Below are 23811 nucleotides of genomic sequence, written 5' to 3'. Positions count from 1 at the left end.
TATGAAAGCTTGGCTTTTAATTTCTTTAAATCTTGTACATCATTAATGCATTTACCTTTTAAAACTTTATTTTAAAGGAACTGAGGGAGCGAGTACTGAGGGGCAAGTACCGCATTCCATTCTATATGTCCACAGACTGTGAAAATCTACTTAAGAAGCTACTAGTACTAAATCCAATAAAACGAGGCAGCTTGGAAGTAAGTAATTTTATCTTGGAATAAAAGAATTTTCAGATTAAGACAGGGCAAAATACAATAATTGCTTCAAATGTCTTTATTTTTCATGATAGGTACCTTCTTTCTGTTTTTTGTTAAAATAAAATAATGAGGAAATGTCCAAGAAACAGTGCAGCTTGCAAATAGAAAGTGTTAATAAAGGAAAGTCTAACCTTAATTGAAGCTGACTAAAGACTGTCATTTAGGAGCATTTCAAAGTGCAAACTGCTCCCACTTGTTTCGGTCAGATAATGGAGCTAGTTCAAAATGCGCGGAAAGCAGGACAAGATTGTAAATAGCTTCTGCTTGGAGTTTTTTCGGAAAAACAAAAACAGCAGCAGGCAGTACCACAAGCATTTTTTGACTTGACTTCCCATTTCCAACATGACTTCTTAAAAAGGATAGTTTTCTATCACAGTTGTTATTCTTTTATCTATGTGGGTTTTTTGTTTATTTTAATGCCATAATGCAGATAAACACCAAGAACTCTTTGAATAATAAACTAATAATTACTAGTTATTGCTGTTCAGTCTTTTCTTCCCCCCTTTCTGTTTCTGAATAGCTGGAAAATTAACCTACATAATAATACCTCAGCTGAAATCTGTTTTGAGGATTTCTACTGAGTTATGATTTTGTTGTTGTTGTTAGTAAATTAGGTTTTCTTTTCATTGGATGCAAAGAATATCTGTGCATAACTTGTAAGTTGTCTAAAAGGTTCGGTGTTTTTAAGGGGCTGTTTTGTTCAAGATTGCTGTATTGGCACGTACTTGCTGGGTAACTCTGGAGCTGATACTCAGCACACTTTGTGTAGAGTTCACTCTAAATGCTGTTCTGTTCTATTTTGTGAATTCTGTAACAAAGAGAGACTTTTAAAAACAACATCTACTTACCATAGAGATGAAAGTAGAGCAGGAGATAAATAGAAAGGGTTTAAAATAGTATTTGCATGAGTTAATCACCAGTGACTTTTGTTTCATCTTCCTATGCATACTTGTGCAGCAGTGGATAGTGTTCCAGAGAATAAATCCCATTTAAGCAGCTTTTTATTTGTAGGGGCATGACTTGTGCTTCCTGGCATGGATGCTAGCTGTGTGAGGAAGCATGCATTTACTGAGCTCTGTCTGGATGCAACTTATTTCAGGCTGATGCTGGTTTGTGACTTGTTCTAACTTGATAGTTCTAACTTGACTAAAATCTGTGCTGAAGAGAGTAGTGAATGGTGGCTTCTACTGTATATTAATTACTTGATATTAATTATCTTGTATTTATTACTGTCTAGAAGACATAATAAGAGCATAGTCACTTGAAGATGGTGAAAGATTGCTTTTTTCCTTTATTGTGTTTAGGAAAATCAATTTTCCTTTTAATGAACTTTCCTCTGGATTTGCAGCAGTTTCTCTTCAGATTCAATTTCACTTTTATTCTGGATATTGTAGTGTTACCTAGTTCTTCTAAAAGTCCTTCCTGTCCCTGGAGAGAAGTGTTAGATAGCAGCCTCACTGGAATGGCATAGTTGTCAGATTCTATGGAAGAGAGCGAGTAAATGTTATATGCGACGGCAGGTCTTGAGCCAATACCAAAATACTGATGAAATCAGGCACTGATCACTATGCTAATCTGAGGGAGAGAGACATCACAAACTTTTAAAAATGAATGTTCCTGAAATCACATTTGTTGAATTAGAGAGCTATGGTACATGGTTTGGAAATAAATTAATGTTTCCTCAGTCTGAGCACTTTTAAAAATACATATTTAGAATGAAAGTATATATTTATTAGAAGTTTCTAAAAGTGGAAAGACAATGTCATCTTAGGTGGGGAGGATTTTTTTTTTTTTTGTGCTTTGTCTCTTAATTATTTGCTCAGTACCAGCCATACACCCGCTCAGTTTCCATGCATGTTTTTCCTAGATCATCCAATAGCATGTATGTCAGCACCGTATGGGTTAGGCTTAGCACTTTTCCTCTGGTAAGGACCAGGCAAATTTTTATTAAAATGGTGTGTCTAGACTTTTTCATGGTTGCAGCAGAGAGAAAACATTTTAGGAGCAAAAGAATGTTTTTGTAAAACAGTGAATCTTTGCAGAAAGATATGGGAAAAATGCATTGTGAGAAATTATGTGGATTTCTCTTAACTGTCGCAATTTCAACAAATTCCTCTTCCACCCCCCAGTTTTCAATTCTTTGCAAAGCAACACTGTGTGAAATTGCCACAGAGCAGATTTATGCTTACAAAGAGTAATAAAGCAAATAATTTTGAGACAGGTCTTAAGCCAGGACAGATTTTTATTAGTTAGTTTTCATGAAAATTGAGGGAAACCTCATCAATATCTAGTGGCCTGACTCTTAAGAAACACTGTTTGGGTCAGATCTTTAAATATCCTGACCAAGGCTGCTGCTGTTTAATCAGCTGACTGGAAGCGCAGCTGAACTTACACAGATGTAATATTGATCCTGGAATTGGATCATTTGTGTCACTTCAAAATGCTTGATTGTAAGAGCCTGTTTTAAGAGTTGTGCAATAACTCAGTACGCCTATGAGATCATGTATTTAAAAACAGAAGCAGCAAAAGTTCAGATATTTAACAGATGGAAACCTAGAGCAGATTACATGGAACTATAGATCCACCTACTGAAGAGACATGAAAAACCGTAAGTGGGAATTGTTGGGTTTGCATAGTAATTCAAGAAGGATCAAGAAAGGGAGATAAGACTTCAGCAGTGTGATTCCTGTCATCCAAACACCTCATCATGCTTAAACTTCAGATTTAATTAACAGTATTTTTTTTTTAATTGGAATTGCAGATATTGCATATAGGAATACATGTTCACAACCTCTTCTCCGTTATCCCTCTCAAAAGCCAAAAAATCGATTCTGTGACAGCACTTTGAACAAATCTTTAAGTCTTACTGTCAGCAAAATGTTAACTGGCCCAAGTACAAAGTTCTGTATTGTTCTTTTAAGGATACAGCTATTTGGATCTGTAATTTGGCAGCAGCACTACATACAAAGAGTTTGGTTATATCAATGGAAAATTGAGTCTTTTGCTCTTTGTGAGAAATAACTGAATTCGGGGTTTGCGAGGCATATTTGTAGCCTGTGGGAAACTTGTCTTGCTGGCACTTGTTTCGCTCTTCTGTCAATCTAGTGAGCAATATTAGCATATGTCCCTAAAGAGGCATGTGTGCCTGTTACTGTAGGAGGGAAAATTATTTTAGCTGTTTAAAAAAAAAAAAAATTAATATGCCCTTAAGGAGAAATTGTGGTGGTGGTTAGGGATTCCAGCTGATCAATCTTCCAGGGATATAAAAGATCCAGGCTACAGCAGGAGGAAATTTAAAAAAAAAAAAGGCAGGAGAAATTGTTAAAATAAATATCTGCATGGCATAGAGAGAATTAAGACGCATTTCTCCCTCTAGCCAGACTGTGAACATATTTAGGTCAAGTGCAGTGAGAAACTCCATAGGAAAAAATGACCAGTTGGCATCATGATCTTGTAACAAATGACTGTAAGAAGCATCGGCACACTCCTGAAATATTACTTAGTTTCTAAACACTTCCTTTGTTATTATTTGAAGGAGTTATTTATTGTGATGGAGCTGGTATTGTAGAAATATCTAGAGATCTTAACCAAGATAAGGGCATGAGTGTCAGGCACTCAGCAAGATGAGATTGAGAGGGAATGGAAGTGAAGGGTACAAAATGAAAGATTCTTGTGTATTGGAACTGCAGGTTTTTTCTCTCAGTAGTTTTTTCTGATATTTTGGGCAAGGGAGTTGTATTCTAAAGGGTAAATACTAGGGGAGGATGAACTAATGTAAACAAAAGGATGTGAAAGATAAAAGAAGAAACTATAAGATGTGAGGGGGTGAAAAGGTGTGAGGGAAAGAGCAGCATTCAGATTATTATGAATTTTGAAGTAGTTTTTCCTCCGACCTGCTAGCACAGATTTAATTGGGTATGGTAAATGGCATATTGACCTAAAACTCATTTCTTTTCTTAGCAAATTATGAAGGATCGGTGGATGAATGTTGGCCATGAAGAAGAAGAACTAAAGCCATACACTGAGCCTGAACCAGATTTTAATGACACTAAGAGAATAGGTAAGACTTTTACAAGAATGTTGCAGCTGATATATGTAGGCAATTTTATCCTGTAAGTCAAACAAAACTCTTACTGAATTTGAGATACAGTCTCATCGTACAAGTAAAATGTTTTATTTTTATTTAAATGAGAAATTTAATTACAACGCTCTCCTTATAACTACTGTTGTTACTTCACTGAGCTGACGTGAGTCTACAAGCACAGCAAGAGACAAATAAGATTACAGAATTCAACAGGCAGAAGGAAACAGACTTTGTTTTGAGGGCAACAATTTTTATCCACCATGGTCTGAGAAAGATACTCTGGCCCTGTAACTATTCATAGTTTCTATTTGCCAGTGTTTTATTTGTTTGTTGAATCATGTTGAACTAAGTTGAATAACGTAGTTGAGAGTTTTCAAGAAGAAAATAACAATGAAAAGAGGGGAGTTGTAGGCTTTCTGATTTGCACAGCAAAGATGATGCTGGTTGAGTTGAATCCTAGTTACCTGTTACATTATAAGGATTTTTTTCTATGTTTGCTGTTCTTCAGTTGTCAATAAACCCAAGCACTTATTTTGCTAATGTATCTAGCTCTCTTTACTTCTAGACATTATGGTCACAATGGGCTTTTCAAGAGAAGAAATCCACGAATCTTTAGTAAACCAAAAGTACGATGAAGTCATGGCTACTTATCTGCTTCTAGGTAGAAAACCACCTGAAGTAAGTACTATCTAATTTACATCTTCGATTTTGGCCTTTATATCTGGCTGGGTTGAACATTCTGGTTGTTGATGTTTTATGAACTATTTTGTAATATCTTTTTTTTAAAAATTGTGATCGATAACTTATTAATGTCTTTCCCTTTTCATGTCTTTTTTGATATCTTTTTAGTTCCCGAATGAAAAAATAGACTGAATATAGTGTCTTCACATTTGCTTGTTAATATGTTGAATTGCTTTTTTAAAAAGCTAGCTGTTAATCTGAAGTGGCATGACGCTGAGTCTTCTTCCTGTCATGTGTGTTTGCAGTTAAAATCTGAAATAGTTAATTTGACTAGAGCACTTATTCTTCTAACTACTAAGATGTGACATCCTTTATTTCTCAGAGATATACTCATCCTTTCTCACTTATACACTATATTATAGTATATCTTATTATTTAATAAATAATTGCACTGTAGTAATTAATAAATGTGTGATAGAATATCAGTTGACTGTTTTGGAACTAGAGGATCTGTAGATCTTTTGGGACCACAAGGATTTTCAAGAAATCAAGCTGAGACCACAGCTTTCTTTTTGAAGGAATTTTTTCCTGCTGCTTCATTGGCCTTCCTTCATTTCCAAGATTGTGTGGATCTGATATGTGCATCCTTGAGTGCATTTTCCCACAACATCTCTGAACCAGAATTCCCTTGTGATGGCAGAGCACAGAGGCAATCTGTCTGAAATGATTTTGTCTCAAACTGCTTGGAAGAGGATATTTGTCTTTTCCATTGCACTTACTTAAAACTTGCACTTCTTAGATACCAATGAACCAGTTGCTGAGTTACATACCTTATAAAGACGTGTTGAAAGCCATAAAGAAACAGTAGTACTTGCTTTTTTAGCCCTTCTGACTCAATCCAATGCATTTTTAAATTGTTCTGAAGCTATAAATGCTCTTTAAGCTTTTTTTTTTAAAAAAAAAAAGGCAGGGGGAGCCGTTCTTTGGCTTAGGTTTTAAAATAGCACAGTTCTTGTCAAGATTCTTCTAATTTTATTTTGAGCATTCATTAACTTTTTAGCTTTAACGATGTGTTTTTAAAACACACTAAACACAGATGAAGTGTTAAAATTCATCTTGAAGAAAATTAAACTCTGGATATAACTTTAAATTTTAAAAAACATGCCTTTGATTGGAACTATTTGCTTTATTATGCCATAAAAGTACCAGTAATGTTGAATTTTGTTTATGCTTTGGGAAACTGTTTTTCTTGTAGTTTGAAGGAGGTGAGTCGTTGTCCAGCAGCAACTTGGGTCAAAGGTCCCGTCCTAGCAGTGACCTCAACAATAGTTCTATGCAGTCTCCTGCTCACCTGAAGGTCCAACGGAGTATATCAACTAATCAGAAACAACGGCGGTTCAGTGATCATGGTGGGGATGACATTCCAACAAGTAAAGTAACATACCCAATTTTAATGAATGTGCAGTGTTTTGTGAACCTGGCAGGTCCACCACTCTGTGCATTTGTCGTGTATCTCATCGTGCTCTGCTGTGATGCTTTTATTTTTATTTTTATGAACGCTGCTGTGGTAAATCTGGGTCAATGTAATTTACAGATTTAATTTTTTGGACTTGTTACTTGCTTGACTCACTAAATAAGAGCTTGAGGATGTTTCCTGTTGAGGAAGTAATAGCAAAATATTGACCTGGATAAACTCAAAGGCAGCAAGCCATTATGTTTATCAGCACATTTGGAGTTGGGGCCAAATTGTTTGTTTCCAAGAGACAACAATTTTACCAAGTATTCAGGAAACATTTTCAGGTGAAAGTGTTTACATGAAAAAGGAGTGCATATTTAGAACATTAAATGAAAGGTGATTTTTTTTTTTCTTCCCTCAGAGAACTATCAAATGACTAGAAATATTTCTGACATGTTTGTTTTTTTTCTCTGCCTAATTTACGTTGTTATTTCTAATCCCCCCCCAGCCTTTTTTTTTTTTTATTTTTTTTTTTTTTTATTATTCTCCCTCTGTGTTAGTGTGGTGGTGATTTTCAAAAGAATTCATCAATATCGTGAAGATCAACTGATTTGATTTTATTTCAAGGGAATGTAGAATTCTACTGATGGAGGATTTGCCCCAAGGCGTTTTAAAGAATGATGAGGGGGAAAGAATTGTAACTTTTTCCAACTGTAAACATGCTTTTAAACAAAGTAGTTCTAGGGTTTTCAGGGGAAAAGAATCTTTCAGTGTTTAGAGGAAAACATGTCAAAAAGTACTAAAAAAAATAATTTGAAAAGTATCCTCTAGTTCCTTTTTTCATAACATCATACAAATTATCTGTGTTTAAAATAAGGATTAAAATACTCTTCTAGATTTTACATATTGATGCGAAATGGTGATCTAATTCTGAACTTCATATTGGTAGTGAGAGTGGCTAAAAAGAACGTAGGCTGTCAGCACTCAATTTAATAGGTTGGTATATGTGCTGAGTTTGCAGTCATACTTGTTCAAATGCTTTTTTTGGACTTGGAGAATTATATTTAGACTATTTTGGCCAAGAAAAACGCAGTGATTATTTTTAGGTATTTATTAATACTGTTTTTATTTGGCAGTTGGTCCCTCAATTCCTCCTGCTGTGTCATACACAAAAAGGGCTCAGGCAAATAGTGTGGAAAGTGAACAGAAAGAAGACTGGGACAAGGATGTCTCACGCAAACTTAGCAGCACTACAGTGGGATCCAAAGGAGAGATGGCTGCGAGTCCACTTGTGGGTCCAGAAAGAAAGAAATCAACTACAGTTCCCAGTGTGAGTGTGTGTGCTTTTGGCTTGTTATATTTATTTTTCCCTATTTAAACAAAATCTGCAACATAAGGTTACTATAGACATAATGGTTACTGAATAAGCCACTAAGTCTATTTCTGGTAACTTTTACTGGCAGACAGAAATAGGCTACATTGGATGTCTTAAAATAAACCTTTTCCTTCCCCCCACAACTTTTTTCTAACACTAACATAACAGTAAGCACCAGAATGTCTGCACTTGGGCAAACTGAAGACCTGTCAAGACAAATAGTGGATATTTAGGGAAAGAACGTAAGAACAGAGACAATATGGAGTGCTCTTTTTCTGGTTACCTCAAAGCTGCTTACAGTCATGTATGGTACAAGCTGATATGTCAAAAGCATTTCTCTGCTTTGTGAGAACTAATTAAATGGAGTATCTTTGCTATGAAGAATGAGAAATTTATTTACTTGCTAATGGCAACTTCAGTATTTGTACATATTTAGCTCTGTTACTGTTTTGGGGGCTTTGTGATGGGCACAATTAAGGAATAGTGGTGTCTGATATTGCAACAGTAGTTAAGGTTGAGCAGCTTACATAGAAAAAAAGTGAATTTATTTTTTAAAACTCTAACATTTCAAATGAACAAAGCTAATTTAATGTGGACAATTTAAAAATACTTTGTGTTACTTTGAGGGTAACATGATGTTAGAGAAGGCAGGATTTCTTAAAAACATATTTATCACCTTCCGTCATATCAGTCTGGCTTAAGAGAGTTTGATTTCAAAAACAATTACTGCAGTTGTTAATCTTCCTGGCAAAATGGCTTTGAAACAGTTTATTCAGTAGTCTCTGTGGGGTGATGATAATGCCAAAAGGCTGTAGATGAGGGAGACCTAAACACACAGTAAATCTTGCAGAGTTCATTGTGCCCTACAGTACCCAAGTTTAGTGTATTTGAAATCTTTTGCCAGCATGCATTGCTATGTAACATTAGCACTTTGAAAACCTCTCCCACCTCAACTGAGCATTGTATGTCATATACTGAAAGCAAGTCTTCAGCAGCTAATCTGTGCATGGTAAGGGGAGGAGGTATTTTATGAAGTGTGTGCAAACTGAAATTAGTAACACAAAGTCAGTCATAGAATCATAGAATTATAAATAGTTTGGGTTGGAAGGGATCTTTAAAGGTCATCTAGTCCAACCCCCCTGCAAGGAGCGGGGACATCTCCAACCACATCATGTTGCTCAGAGCCACGTCCAGCCTGGCCTTGAATGTTTCCAGGGATGGGGCATCCACCACCTCTCTGGGCAACCTGTTCCAGTGTTCCACCACCCTCAGTGTAAAAAAATTCTTCCTTCTGTCCAGTCTGAATCTGCCTCCTTCTATTTTAAAACCATTACCCCCTGTCCTGTAGCAACCAGCCCTGCTGAAGTTTCTCCCCATCTTTCTTATAAGCCCCCTTTAGGTACTGGAAGGCTGCTCTAAGGTCTCCCTGGTGCATTCACTTCTCCAGGCTGAACAGCCCCTACTCTCTCAGCCTGTCCTCATAGGAGAGGTGTTCCAGCCCTCTAATCATCTTCGTGGCCTCCTCTGGACTTGTTCCAACAGGTCCATGTCCTTCTTAGGTTGAGTGCTCCAGAGGTGGATGCAGTACTGCAGGTGGAGTCTGACAAGAGCAGAGTAGAGGAGCAGAATTGCCTCCCTCTACCTGCTGGCCATGCTTCTTTTGATGCAGCCCAGGATGCAGTTAGCTTTCTGGGCTGCAAGCACGCATTGCCGGCTCGTGTTGAGCTTCTTGTCCACTTGCACTCCCAAGTCCTTCTCCTTAGGGCTGCTCTCGATCCATTCACTGTCCAGCCTGTATTGTGCTTGGGATTGCCATGACCCATGTGCAGGACCTTGCACTTGGCCTGGTTGAACTTCATGAGGTTGGCATGGGCCCACCTCTCCAGCCTGTCAAGGTCCCTCTGGATGGCCTCTGTTCCCTCCAGCATGTCGACCACACTACACAGCTTGGTGTTGCCAGTGAACTTGCTGAGGATGCACTCTATGCCACTCTCCGTGTCACCGACGAAGATGTTAAACAGAGTCAATCCCAATACCAATCCCTGAGGAACACCACTTGTCACTGGTCTCTATTTGGACACTGAGCCGTTGACCACAACTCTTTGAGTGCAGCCAGGCAGCCAATTCCACATCTATCGAGTGGTCCGTCCATCAAACCCATGTCTCTCCAGTTTAGAGACAAGGACATTGTGTGGGACAGTGTCAAATGCTTTGCACAAGTCCAGGTAGATGATGTCCATTGCTCGTCCCTTATCCACCAATGCTGTAACCTTGTTACAAAAAAGTCATTGAGTACCTCGGCCTTCTCCATGTCCCAGGTAACCAGGTCTCCTATTTCCTTCCAGAGAGGGCCCACATTCTCCCTGGTCTTCCTTTTGTCCCCGACATAACTCAAGAAGCTTTCTTGTTGTCCTTGATGTCCCTGGCCAGATTTAGGTCTGTCAGGCCTTCCTAACCTGATCCCTGGCCACTTGGACAATCTCTCTGTATTCCTCCCAGGCTACCTGTCCTTGCTTACAGCCTCTGTAGGCCTCCTTTTTGTTTTTCATTTGGTCCAGGAGCTCCTTGTTCATGCATCCAGGCCATCTGGTGTGTTTGCCCGACTTCCTCTTTGTTGGGATGCATCGCTCCTGAGCTTGGAGGAGCTGATCCTTGAATATTAACCAGCTTTCTTGGGCCCCTCTTCCCTCCAGGGCTTTATCACATGGTACTTTGCCCAGCAGATCCCTGAAGAGGCCAAAATCTGCTCTCCTGAAGTCCAGGGTAGAAAGCTTGCTGTGTGCCCTCCTTGTTGCCCTAGGAATCTGGAACTCCACCATTTCATGGTGACTGCAGCCAAGGCTGCCCTTGAGCTCCTCATTGGCTCCTCTGTCACTTGCAGGAGGAAGTTGTCATCCACACATTCCAGGAATCTTCTGGATTGCCTGTGCCCTGCTGTGTTGTCCTTCCAACAGATGTCAGGATGGTTGAAGTCCCCCGTGAGAAATAGGGCTTGTGACTGTGAGCCTGCTCCTATCTGTCTATAGAGGGCCTCATCCTCTCGGTCCTCCTGGGTACGTGGCCTGTAGCAGAACTCCACTGTAATGTTGCCTGTCCTTGCTCTTCTTCAAATCCTGACCCATAAGCTCTCTGTCAGCTCCTCATCCATCCCCAGGCAGACCTCCATACGCTCCAGTTGGTCGTTGACATAGAGGGTGACACCCCCTCATCTCCCCTGCCTGTCCTTCCTAAAGAGTCTATATCCCTCCGTCGCAGCGCTCCAGTCATAGGAGTCATCCCACCACAACTTTGTGATGGCAACAAGGTCATAGCCCCGCAGGCGTGCACACATTTCTAACTTCCTGTTTGTTCCCCATGTTATGTGCATTAGCCTAGAGGCACTTGAGCTTGGCCCCCGATGAAGCCAACTTACTGGCTGGAGCAGCTGGAATTCCCTTCAGCTGCGTTTTAGGTGCTCTCCTGCTGACCTGCGATCCTTCTGCAAGTTCTGGGCACAGGTTGCACTGGTGCCATAGTGACAGTGGTGGGATGGATGGTGGTTCCTCTCCCCAAGCAATGTTAGTTCAAAGCCCTCTTAATGAGTCTGGCAAGTCTTTGGCTGAAGATGCTCTGTCAGGTGGACCCCATCAGCCCCCAGTAGACCAAGTTTCTCAAAATGAGTCCCATGGTCTAAGTAGCTGAAGCCCTGGCTGTGGCACCATTCCTGTAGCCATTTGTTGATTTGCTGGATTTGACTGGCTCTTTCAGGCCCCTTCCCTTTGACCAGGAGGATCAAGGTGGGTCTAGCCTGCACCCTAGAGTCCTTAACCATTGCTCCCAGCTCCCGTGAAACAGTGGCAGTGGATAATAGTCAGTGGGCTGTATGAGGTTTGGTAGTCTCTTGGTAACATCCTTATACGAGCCCCCAGTAAGCAGCACACCTCTCTAGAGAGCGCGTTGGACTGGCAAATAGGTGCCTCCGTACCTCTCAGAAAAAAAAAAAAATCACCCACTACTATCACCCATCACCTTTTCTTAGTTACACTGGTTGTTATGTGGGGAGCAGGTCGGGCTTGCCTTGCTCAGCTCCAGCATCTCTCCTGATGCGCTAGGTCTTTCCTCTTCAATCTTCAGAGCTGTGAAGTGATTCTACAGGGGTACCACCACAGGTTTCAGGGAAAGTCTCTTCCTCCTGCTAGCCCTTGCCTTTGCAAGCTCCCATTCTTCTGTATCGTTGGCTCCCCTCCCTTCTGCATGTGTTGGTGGGGGAGTTTTTGGCTGTTTGGCCAGGGGCTGTGGTTCTGGTGCAGACTGCGCTTGGAACCAGGTATCTAACTCCTTCTCAGCCTCCCTGATGCTACATAGCCTTCTCACCGCCTCCTGCAGCTCCTCCACCTGGGCAAAGTTTCTGCGGGCAGGATTGCCGCCTGTCCCTGCCCCAGGAGAAATGTCCAGGCACTTCCTACAGCCTGAGGTCTGCACTGCAGCCTCTCCCTTCAGCAGCTCCATCTGTGTGGAGACAGTCCCATCAGTATTTCTTGCTGCAAAACCTGTTTGCCATTTTATCTGCATCATAGTTTCGGGGTTGAGTGACACAGATCGATAATCTTTTCATTTTTCTCTTGAAAACTCTTTTGACAGGGGGCAACAAACTGTAAGGCTGGAGCTCTAGTTGGCAAATTAATCTGCACAGGGAAGCCTTTCAACCAGCCAGATAGATGTATTCCCTGGGATTCCAGTTTGTTCTTTGATCCCAGAGACAAATAATTCAGTAACACAGTATGTGGGAATTGGATAATAATACTTAGTAAAGCAAGTGTCAGAAAAATTAAGCTTCCCTACGTTTTCTTTTAGCATACTCTCAACAGTACAGTAATGAGATGGTGAATGAGCTATTGGAAAAAAAAAATGGCTGATGATATAAATGATTTGTGTCAACAAGATTAACCTAGTACATTTGAAGACATTAAGGATATACATAAATGGCTGAAACTCTATTTGCTTCCAATGCTTACATTTTTGTACAACATAATACGCAGTAGGATAAAGTATTTCATTTAATTTTAGTCTTCATTTTCTTCTAGAATAACGTATTTTCTGGTAGTGGAATGACAAGGAGGAACACTTACGTTTGTGAACGTTCTTCAGATCGCTATTCTGCAATACAGAATGGGAAGGACAACAGGTATTTTTCAGTTTTTCTTGCTTATTTATTTTGGTACAAAAACTGAAGCATAGAAGAAACAGGTTATGCAATTAATCAATACCATTATGAAGCATGGTGTGGAATACATAAAGTCTGACTGTAGGTTTTCGTCTTGTCTTCTACCACAATTTCTATGTTCGTGATGAAATTAATAACTAAATGTGCAGATCTGCCTTTTACTCTTTTTATGGAATCACATAAAAATGGAATGTGGTTGGGTTGTCATCCAACACAGAGTAAAGTAACTGTACTCACAACTAATTAGGCAGTTCTACTGTGGAGACCTTCAGATGGAGCGCCTTAGCAGTGTAGCCTGATTCTTTTTCATTTCTCCTAGTAATCACTCAAAAGGCTGAAATTGTTAACACTCATTGATCATTTTCAATATCAGTTTTTGGCCTAAATAATATTTTAGTAGTGATGGAAACCACTTTGTATCTGTAAATGGGATGAGAATTACACTCAGTTTAGTATGTTTTGTTAAATACTTTTGATTTAACACTGCCACAATTATGTTTTTAAAAAATACGTTCTTTGTTCATCTTTGGTGTTAGTTAACCTCTTTACCAGACTGAAAAATAAAACATTGACTTTAATAGGCAGTACTAAAAACTGAAATTTTTAAAATTATTATTATTTTTTAATTTAAAGCAGTAAATCTTATTCTGATTTTTTAAGCTACTTAAATAAAACAGTTAAGGTAAAATGAACCAAAAAATCCCTAGCATGAAGTAACATAATCTAGTAAACTAGTTTGGTTTTGTTTTCTGTTTCAAGTGTTTGAATTCTTTAGTGATGCATTTAATTTTGGAAATAGGAAAAGTATGCAGCTGTTGATCTATAGTAAAATGATGAGCTATGGAGCGGGTAAAGTACAGCTATTTAAAGTGCTTTAAGGAGGTACATTTAAAAGCAGAAAACTGATTTTCAGTATTTAATTAATTTTAAATTATTAGATGAGTGCTTTCAAAAATGTCTTTCCAAATTTTTGTGTATAGTTTAAAATATTTGAACAAAGTTTGTAACAGTTCTTTTTTTAAAAAGAAAGAAGATAACATGTTTTTTAGATTTAGGGTTAAAATATATACTAAAATAATTTTTCTGATCTCACAAACATTGATAAAGTTTTTCTTTCAATAGATTTAATACCAAAAAGACTATAATGAGAAGAGATTTTATTTCAAAGTTTTTCATTCTACAGTTAATATTTAATTTTTTTTCTATAGTATTGAAAAGACAGATGACTCTTAATCACTATTCCTTTCATGAATGCAACGAATATACGCAGCTCTTTGAATATATTCTAAAAAATTAAGAAGGAGGATCTTCTTTTGAGTTCTGTTTGCTTTTCCTACAAGACATTGTGTGGCAGTTGAATTTGGATTTGGCGTAGCTGAACATCTTGTGTCATTGGATTATTCATCCAAAATCTTTACCTCTTTGCTATTATTTAGCTTTGGGACTGTTTTTGCTAATACATTATTAATACAATTTTGTTTATGCTTGTAGAGGCAAAGCTGTAGTTTGGCTTAAGTCATTTGACTTCTGTTTTAAAAATTGATAGCACAATAGTTTTGCTGCTACTTTCATCTCTTCCTTGTCACTTAGGTGAAGCAGAACTGAAAGTACCAGTAGAAGGAACTGTATTTTGAAAGGGTTGGCTCAGCCCGGCAGTGACTGGGATAGTCCAGAGGAGAAACACAGTCATTTCCAAGTGACAATGTGACAGCAGTTCTAAATGTTTCAAGTTTTAGGTGTTTGAGCTTTAACTGAAAATAAGAGTATTCATTTGACAAAAGGAGAGTCTATTTAATCAGTCTATTTCAGTCTTGTGAATTTCTGTTTCGGTATTTTTTACTATTTCCATGTACTCTTTGTAATCTTCTTTACTTTGAATAATATGTCTTTATGCTTCATTACTTTGAATAAAAGTCTTTAATCTTGGGAGGAATGAAAAGGCCTAATGTAACATATATGGTGATTTGATTTATGGATGAACATAATTTTCTCAGAATTCTATATTCTTTACATTAGCTGACTAAGGCAGCCTGGTCACTCAGTCTTCTGGTTATTTAAACAGCACTTCCTGTGTTCTAAAAGAAAAAAAAATAGTCATTTTCCCCGTTTACTATGGGGTTTTACACTAACCTTTCTTTTCCCTTTTCATTTGTCCATCCCTCCTGCCTTGCTGCCCCTGTAAAAGCCTAACAGAAATGTCTGCGAGTAGCACATCTTCTGCAGGCTCTGCAGTAGCTTCTGCTGTATCAACACGGCCTCGGCATCAAAAGTCTATGTCTGCTTCTGGTCATCCTATAAAAGTTACACTGCCCACCATCAAAGATGGCACTGAAGGTTACCGACCAAGGTAATAACTTTATTATTATTTCTTTAATGCTGTGCACTTTTAAAATCTTGTTGTTCAGGTCATTATATATTTCAATATGTTGGCAGTCTATTCAAAGCTGTCATGTTGCATTCTGTTTCAGAACAGTAGCTTACTCAAGTTCTGTGAGTATTACAGATTATTTAGGCCTGATTTTGTTCATCACACGTGCCTGCATACAGTTAAAGAAGTTCCTTGACTGCCTCCCTCTGGAAGCTTCTGGAAAACTTAAGTAGTTTAAAATGTTGACAAATTTAGACAGGCCCATACAACATAGACCACCATAAATTCAAATGAAATACTGAAATGTTAACCTCTTGGTTTTGTAGATTGCTAGGCTCATTTCTGTCTAAAAGCACTATAGTATAGTTGCTCTATGAACTGCCCAAATTGCTTTTTACATTTATTTCTGCCAAATGATTACTATTTAAGAAATATCTGTTAAGTTTTTGGAGTGCTTGTGTGTTAAAAGTTTTATTTTTCCAGAGGAGGGCTGGAAACACTTTCAGATCATACTATAGACTTTTCCACCTTTTTTCCTTTGTCCTATTGTCTGTGTATACTTTGCAAACTGCTCTTAATACTTGAGATAATTTGATTTTACAGTAAAAATATCTTTTGATTATTTCCAAGTATGAATCATAAAAGCAAATCAGTAGCAGATTCAGATTTAAAAAAAAAAAATCAAGAGCAGGGTTTTTTTTTTTTTTTACTATCTTTGAGAAATGGTTGTCATGTAGGAGGGTTTCTAGCATAGTCTTTCTCTTTATTTATGCTTCTGTTTCCCCAGCAGTGCAACTCAAAGAGTGCCTGCTGCTTCCCCGTCTGCTCATAGTATTAGCACTACCACTCCAGACCGAACCCGCTTTCCTCGGGGGAGTTCAAGTCGAAGCACTTTCCATGGTGAGCAGCTAAGGGAGCGGCGTAATGCCACTTACAATGGACCGCCCGCCTCACCATCACATGAAACCGGTGCTTTTGCACATGCTAGAAGAGGGACATCAACTGGTATAATAAGCAAGATAACTTCCAAGTTTGTTCGCAGGTTAGTACCTCGATTTTTAAGAGAAAAAAAACAACCAAACAAAGCTCAGCCTGTGACTAGGGCCATAATTGCGAAGTCATTGAGAATTTCCAGTTAAATGTAAATTTAGTTAGAATGGTGCTTGTTTCGTGTGTTCCTTCCAGAACCTGCCTTGTTTTACTTGTCTGTGTATATTGTAACCATTGTGTTGGACCAGCTATTCTGCTTCTTTATCTTAAAGAAGCAGGAGAACGCTACTGAAAAGATTTTTTTTTTTTTTTTTTTTTTTGGCTCATGCTTTACAGCTAAAATACAAAGGTGCTACAATTAACTTCAAATCAAATTAACTTAAATACTGAAAGCGATGACTCTAAAAGTGAGTCATTATTTAATGTTAGCAATATTTTACTTTTTTTAACTGGGTGCAGTTTGTTGCAAGGGCTATATTTACAATTATTTGATTGCTGTGCTTAGAGGGAGTAGGTACTAACAAATTATTTCAGGGAATTCTAAAATCTGTGAATAAATCAGAAGCTTAGAAGTAGGCAGAAGTCTGGATGTCTGGAAATACTAGTATTTCAATATCATGCAGCCTCTCATGTCATGTTACCAGCTGCTTCAAATACAAGTTCAGGATTCTGAAAGAAGAAAACCCACACATCCTGGACCAGCATTCATTCCTGTGATTATGCTAACAGTAATAATAGAGAGCTGCTGGGAAAGATTTTCAAACACGTTGTTTAATATCAAGTGACTGTTGACTTAGCAGTCACAATAACTTTCCCAAAAGAGGATTTAATTTTCAGTTTGCCTCTTTCTAACAGTGATTTACCTGTAATTCTTAAGCCTACTTGTAAATGTGTTCATACTGCATTATTGTTAGTTTTACAGCAGAATTGTATCTTGGAAATCTCTATTTTATTTGCAGAATCATGCTGTTATGTACTGAATTCTATCAATTGTGTGGGTTTTTTTTTAAAAAAAAAAAAAAAAAAAAAACAACCCACAGCCCAAACAACAAAAACTAGGATAAAGTCACAGCTAGATTAAGCTAGTAGTTGCAAATTTGTAAGTAAAGTATCATTAATTGCATAAGATGGTATTACAAGGGGAAAGAAGAGAGAAAGCTAGAAATGTAGTGTTGTTCCTCATAAAACTGATGGAACCTTATGAACTCGTAGTGTGTCAGTGTGTGTCTAAGTCATACCTCCTATGATGACCTGAAAGAAAAAAAAAAAGTATGTGAATTATTTTCTTTTTTCAGAAACCTAAAAATGCAGGACTATGATCCTCTATTATTGGTATTTCCAGCAGTTACGTAGTTGTAGGGAGATAATTTGTTCTCTGGTTTTAAAAAGAAATAAACTTACAACAAAGTTAGTCAACAGTGTTGTCAGTATAGATTTCCAAATGGGAAGAAACATATTTTCTCTTAAGTAACTAACCAATTTCAAGAGCACAGGATGCTTTTTTGCATTACAGCTCAGTGTTATTTGCAAGGAATGGTATCTTTAATTTTTTTAAGAGTTGGATCAAAGAATATTTTCATTATGTTAAACTACAATATTAAAATAATATTGTAAACTACGTATTTAGAATTAACATATTGTAAATTGATGTATTTTAAAATTATCTTTACTAGAGAACATTTTTATATAATTTCCCATTATGTTTTATTCTGCTAAAAATACATTTTCCTATAGTGAAGGGCTTGTAGGGTAGGGTTTCTTTTTGTTTTGTGCTGATAGTGGTGGGTTTTCTTGTTAATGTCTTGTGCTTTTACTTTTTTAAACTTTGGGTTGTTTGAGATTTTTAGTGGCTGGGATTACATGGGTGGAGGTTTGGGGGGGTTGGTTTGCTGTTCTTTTAGTTGGATCACATAACTGCATGCCTTTTAACTTCTGTACTATTCAGGAGATAGTAGTTTAAAGTATACTTTGGTTAGAAGGTGTCATGAAAGACGTTTTTTTACTATTTTTGGGCAAATGCTTTTTCTGGTAAGTATATCAAATAAATGTGTAATGATAATGCTTAATGAAGTATTTTGCATCAATGGTTTATGTAAAATGATACTTCTCTGATGTTAGTTACTAAAGTATTTTGAGTTTTGAAGGTATTTAATTAGCTAATTGAAACTGGGTGCTTAGATGTTTGTACAGCAGCACTAGGAACATACCTAGGTGGCTTATACAATCTATGGATATGGTATTTTTCAAGTTGCTTCAGTCTAAAAAGGAGTAATGCAAAACAGTTCCTTGGCAAAGTACAGCTTTAATTCAACAAGATAAAAAAAAAAAAAAATATCTTTAACCTCAAGCTCACCAGTAATCTTGCCAAAGTCAATATAACAGCTGACTTGCTTTAAAGTTAAGTAGATGTTGAAGTAACCTTCCTGAACTGGGCTCCAAACATTTGGTCTCACAAACCCTTAGGCACATCTTATCTTTAATTACTTGAGCGTGCTTAAGCATGGGCATGTACCTAAGTACCCATTTCAGGACTGAGGTCTAAAGGTCTGGCCCAGAATGGTGCGGACTGGAGCCCTCCTGGACCACCTTGATCAACTGCTCCTCTGTGTTTGCTGGAATTACACGTGGCCATTGCTCTGTCTGCAGTAGGTTGAAAACAATGTGTTAATTTTACCACCAGTTTTTTTAAAAAAAAAAAAAAAAATAAAATTAAACAACTACATGTCAGAGCTGAAAGAAGTTAAGGTATCATAAAGGGAAATTAAAATTAACAGCTGTGAAAAAATACTATTAAACAGTATTAGGCTTGACATTATGATACTGATTTATTTTAATTTTTTTTGTTCAGTAGCTATTTAACATTGTTCTAGATGTAGGTTTTCTTAACTTTTATTTTTCACCTTTATCATTGAATCTCAACCTTAACTTTGTTTTGAGGGATCCAAGTGAAGGCGAAGCCAGTGGCCGAACTGACACCTCAAGGTGAGGAGCCACTATTAATACTTCGCTCCTAGATCTTTCGCATCAAGGTTTAAGTGACTTCTTAAAGATTTTTAATCAGGATGTAAAATAGAATAGTGCTTAAGTAATCTTCATTTGAAAAATGTTTTTTATTGGGGGGAGGGGGTTTCGGTGAGGTCCTTCATCCCTCATTTTTGCTTTCTTGCGAAGCATTTAATATAAAACTTTATTTAAGCACATTCCTTTGAGTCATAAAGCCCCCTCTAGGAGTTAACTAATCATTTAGGCACTTAAAATCATGTTTTGGCTTATAAATATTTAATGGTGTTTACTTTTGGTTTCAGTGGAAAATGTAGTATACTTTGTGTGTGTCTGTGTGGTATATAAGTATATATTAAATTTTTACTATAGTTACATACTGTGTTCATTGCTAAAGCTGCTGTTTGCCAGAAGTAAACACCTTACAGTCCCTGAGCAATGAATGTCACTTTGCACTGAGAAATAAAATAAGTGACATTCAGACAAAAAGGGTGATGCCTGCTAAACATTGAATTTGTATGGCAACCGCTGTACACAAATCTGTAGATGCTTTGTTAGTAATAAAGCATTCCTTCACATGCTCATTTTCCAGTATATCTGCTCTTTTGCCATGTTTCAGCATTTGGTTCTGCATTTTTGGTGTGCTTAGCACAGTGCATAACTTTTTATTTTTATGCTCTCTAATGAACAGGCATTGTAGTTTGCATTCTAAACTGGTCACTTACAGAAAGTATTGACTTAGTTTTCAAAAGAGAAAGCCATTATTGAAAAAAAAAAAAAAAAAAAGGCAGCACATTCTTAACATGATACATTGTATAATACACAATGCATTTTATTTACATTAGCCCTTTGCAATTCAAAGTCTGTTAGCTGTCGAATTCCTGACGTGGAAAGGGAAAAGAGATTAATCAAATGTTCAAATAAATGAAGTGCGAAGTTGCTTTCAGCTCTTGCTTTCATTCTCTAGCTTCCTTTACTTCTTGTCATCCTACAGTGTCTGTTTTGGGCTAAGAGTCGTTTGAGATCTTATCCCTGCCATGCTCTGTCTCTTAATATCAATGTGGTTCTCTGGGGATCACACTGAAAGTTAAATTAAAAATGTTTGTTTTGACTCCTCTCTGAATAGCAACAGTTTTAAAGACTATTAAAATGAGAACAGCACCTTTCCCCAGTGACAGATGGGGAGTCATCAGACATCTTAAGTACCTGGGACAAGAACAGAAATAGTTGGCTGTGGAATTACTGTAAAATAATTAGTGCTGTTTCTCAGAATGCTTTCTCCAATGGAATAAATAATCTGTTCAGTAAGGAAGCATCAGAGTAAGAACATTCATTGGAAATTACTCCCTTGAAATTTTGTGCAAGTCACTGTATCAAAATACTTTGTATCTACATGTCACTCTTACTTCTGCAAAAAAGCTGCTGTCTGTGTACTCCACTGTTTGACAAACAGGCTATTTACGACCAAATTACAGCACAACATTTTGCTTCATCAGTTAAACAATGTTGTTGTAAGGTCTTTTTACACAGAGAGGGGTCAAAAATGCATCATAAATGCAAAAGGGGGGAAGGTGGAAAAGAGGGGAGGGAATTAACTGAAGACTTGTGAATCGCAGGGTGGGGTTTCTTCCTCTGCTGCTTTTACAGTAGGATTTATGCTTCAGGACTGTGTCCCTCAACTTCAGTTTTGTATGGCATGCTCCAGATCATGAACTCAGCAGAACTTCCGTCATGCTTTTACATAGATTCCACTTTCTTTGGAGCAGTATGGAGTAACGTGTGTCTGCTGCAGTTACCATTGCACATGTCATCAGAACCTTTTAGAGCAGGGGTTTCCAAACTTGCCTTGCTTTGTGTGCCACCACTGAGCGCTGCACCGAAGCGCACATCAGTGTAGGAGATGGTGCACAACTGTTCCAACAGTATCCGTCTAACACTTCGAATTAGCTTGCACGTAACCAGTGGTGTGTCAGTCACAGTTTAGAAACCCCTGTTCTAGAACTGTATTTCTCTTCTGTCTCTTGGCTGTACGGCTTCTATGTTTGACTGTTCTGTATGTCACTTCTTCCAGGAGCGTTTCTGGGGACACAAAAGACAGAGAGAAGGAGGATAGCAAAGATTCGAAGCCACGCTCCTTGCGGTTCACGTGGAGTATGAAGACCACTAGTTCTATGGACCCGAATGATATGATGAGAGAGATTAGGAAAGTGTTAGATGCCAATAACTGTGATTATGAACAAAAAGAGAGGTTTTTGCTCTTCTGTGTTCATGGTGATGCACGACAAGACAGCCTTGTTCAGTGGGAGATGGAAGTCTGCAAACTGCCACGATTGTCGCTCAATGGAGTTCGTTTCAAGAGAATATCTGGGACTTCTATCGCATTTAAGAACATTGCATCCAAGATAGCAAACGAGCTTAAGCTGTAAAGAGAACCTAAATTTTTTGGGATCAGGGAAGATTCATACATGATCTACACTTTGAATGTACTGGTTACGCCTAATGTGATTGGCCTGTGAAACTCCCCGTGTAGAAATTGCCCTTATTGCAATAAGGTTATACATAGTTATTCAGAATTGTAAAGTTAAATCCAGTATGACCTATATTAAATAACTGTAGCTAAAGAAGTTATGTTCACATGTACAGGTAAGTATATAGAGCATTCTGTTCATTTTATGTTCATAGAGTTGTATAATAAAAAGATGACTGCTTAAATTCAGATCTTGTATAGTTGTCTAGATTTCTGCACAGAAATGTATGTTTGATGCTTTGAGTTGGAAAAGTCCTTCCCTATCATTTACATTTTTGGTGGTTTTTATAAGTCTTACCTCTATCATGCATTTTTTAAAAAAAACTTGTGTCCTGAGTCAAATGCACAAAAATAGTTTTCACAACTGTAGCATGACCATTTTTAATTATTTAAAGATTGTTCCTGAACCGAAAGTCGATGACTTATCGGCTTTTGTTCTACACGAGACTGTTCCTGCTTATCTTTGGCTCTTATCCTTGTTATTGGACAGTGTTTAGTTGGGAAAAAAAAAAATACAAACATGTTTACAGTGTTGGCACTTACAGTTTAAAAACTTTGTTCTGCCTTGGGCCAGCTTAGAGCTGTTGAGGGAACAGAAACCAGGCGTTAAGTGATGTTCTGTCTGCAAATTACAGTGCTTACTCCCATGGCCCATTAGCAAATGTAGCACCAAAATGGAGAACTGTAATTGTTTCATTTGAATATCATGGTATAAAATATCACTTGTCTGCTGCCTTCAGAATACTATAAATTCCATTTTATGGAAATATATTAATATTGGGACTGTTTAATAGCACAAGATAACCTGAAGTGTTGACCAATTGTGTAACTTAATAATACCACCTCAGGAATTAGCTTGGCTTTTGGAACATGTGCCCCCAAAGAGTACATGCAATTCCACAATATATTTTACAGCTAAACATACATTGTTTATAATGATAAATTGTTGATTTATGCTTTCGTGGTTGTACAGTTTGCTCCCATGTAACCTGTTTGTGTTTAATATTTTACCAGATTTCTTGTATTTATTCCACATCATATGCCTGTAATGTGCAGCTTTGTAATTAGGCACTTGCCTACAGAAAAGAAAAGAAAAAAAAAAAGACCCACTTTTTTTTCCTTCATAATTAATGATTATAAACTATGTAAAACCACTAGTACTGGTACATTTTAATACTTGTTATTTTGTACTGAATTAACCATAGAGGTTGGTTGTGCAATGTTATTTAATGTCGTAATTACTGTAATATCAACATATGGGCCCCATCTGCACACTCTTGTGAAGAATAGAAAGTTCATTAAGAAATTGTCACTTTAAAAAATAAAAATTAAAAAAAAAGCTGTGGTAAACTCTGTAACCCTAAGTTAGAAGGCTGTAAGTGTAGTAAATGTGCCATTCTCTAATGGCTTCTTGACTGAGATGGACTTTACATACTGTACTGTGATGTAGCTTTCCTATGTAACAGTTATGTTCGGAAATGGACGTGTATTGTTGCCTTAGAAAAAGGGTGGTGTTTGGAAAGGAAGAACTGTAGCCCCTTTTCTTTTTTTATCTGATGTTCATTGAAACAAAATCTGATGCAAGTCATCTTGATTCACTGGTGCACTCTATTAAAACTTACTTGAACAGTTCTCATACTAAAATACTTGTTGTTTGCCCTTTATAAAAGCACAATAATTACTGCAGGCAGCAAAGTAGTCTGAAGGTGTACAGAGTTAATCTTCTACATTGTGTGAATTCAGGATTAGCATCGTATCAATTCTGTGGTCCTGCGCTGTCTGGAAATTATCAGTGGTTTAGCACTTGGAAATGGATATCCAGGAGCTTTTCTAGAAATTCACTAAAAATCAGCCTTGGGGAGGGGTTTGT

At 37.6% G+C, this 23811-nt stretch overlaps 1 protein-coding gene across 6 annotated transcripts in view; it reads left to right on the top strand.

Moving 5' to 3' along the window:
* The window catches only part of MARK1 (microtubule affinity regulating kinase 1), a 64007-nt gene extending 40434 nt beyond the window's left edge, over positions 1-23573 (top strand). The window contains exons 9-18 of one of the 6 annotated variants that reach the window (XM_086744450.1): positions 78-197; positions 4218-4317; positions 4907-5019; positions 6278-6431; positions 7615-7808; positions 12917-13017; positions 15242-15403; positions 16215-16466; positions 19352-19396; positions 21486-23573. In XM_086744450.1, the coding sequence (XP_086600576.1) occupies positions 78-197; positions 4218-4317; positions 4907-5019; positions 6278-6431; positions 7615-7808; positions 12917-13017; positions 15242-15403; positions 16215-16466; positions 19352-19396; positions 21486-21840 (1596 nt within the window). In that variant the 3' untranslated portion in view covers positions 21841-23573. Of the gene's footprint in view, positions 1-77; positions 198-4217; positions 4318-4906; positions 5020-6277; positions 6453-7614; positions 7809-12916; positions 13018-15241; positions 15404-16211; positions 16467-19351; positions 19397-21485 lie in introns of all 6 variants that reach the window. The other 5 variants (XM_086744449.1, XM_086744448.1, XM_086744447.1 and 2 more) reach the window with 5 other exon arrangements.
* The last annotated feature ends 238 nt before the right edge of the window (positions 23574-23811 follow it).

Source organism: Chlamydotis macqueenii, chromosome 3 (genome assembly GCF_036417535.1).
Source record: "Chlamydotis macqueenii isolate bChlMac1 chromosome 3, bChlMac1.mat, whole genome shotgun sequence".
Classification (NCBI taxonomy): Eukaryota; Metazoa; Chordata; class Aves; order Otidiformes; family Otididae; genus Chlamydotis; species Chlamydotis macqueenii.
The sequence above is the reverse complement of the archived record's forward strand: the minus strand, read 5'-3'. Positions and strand labels throughout refer to the sequence as shown.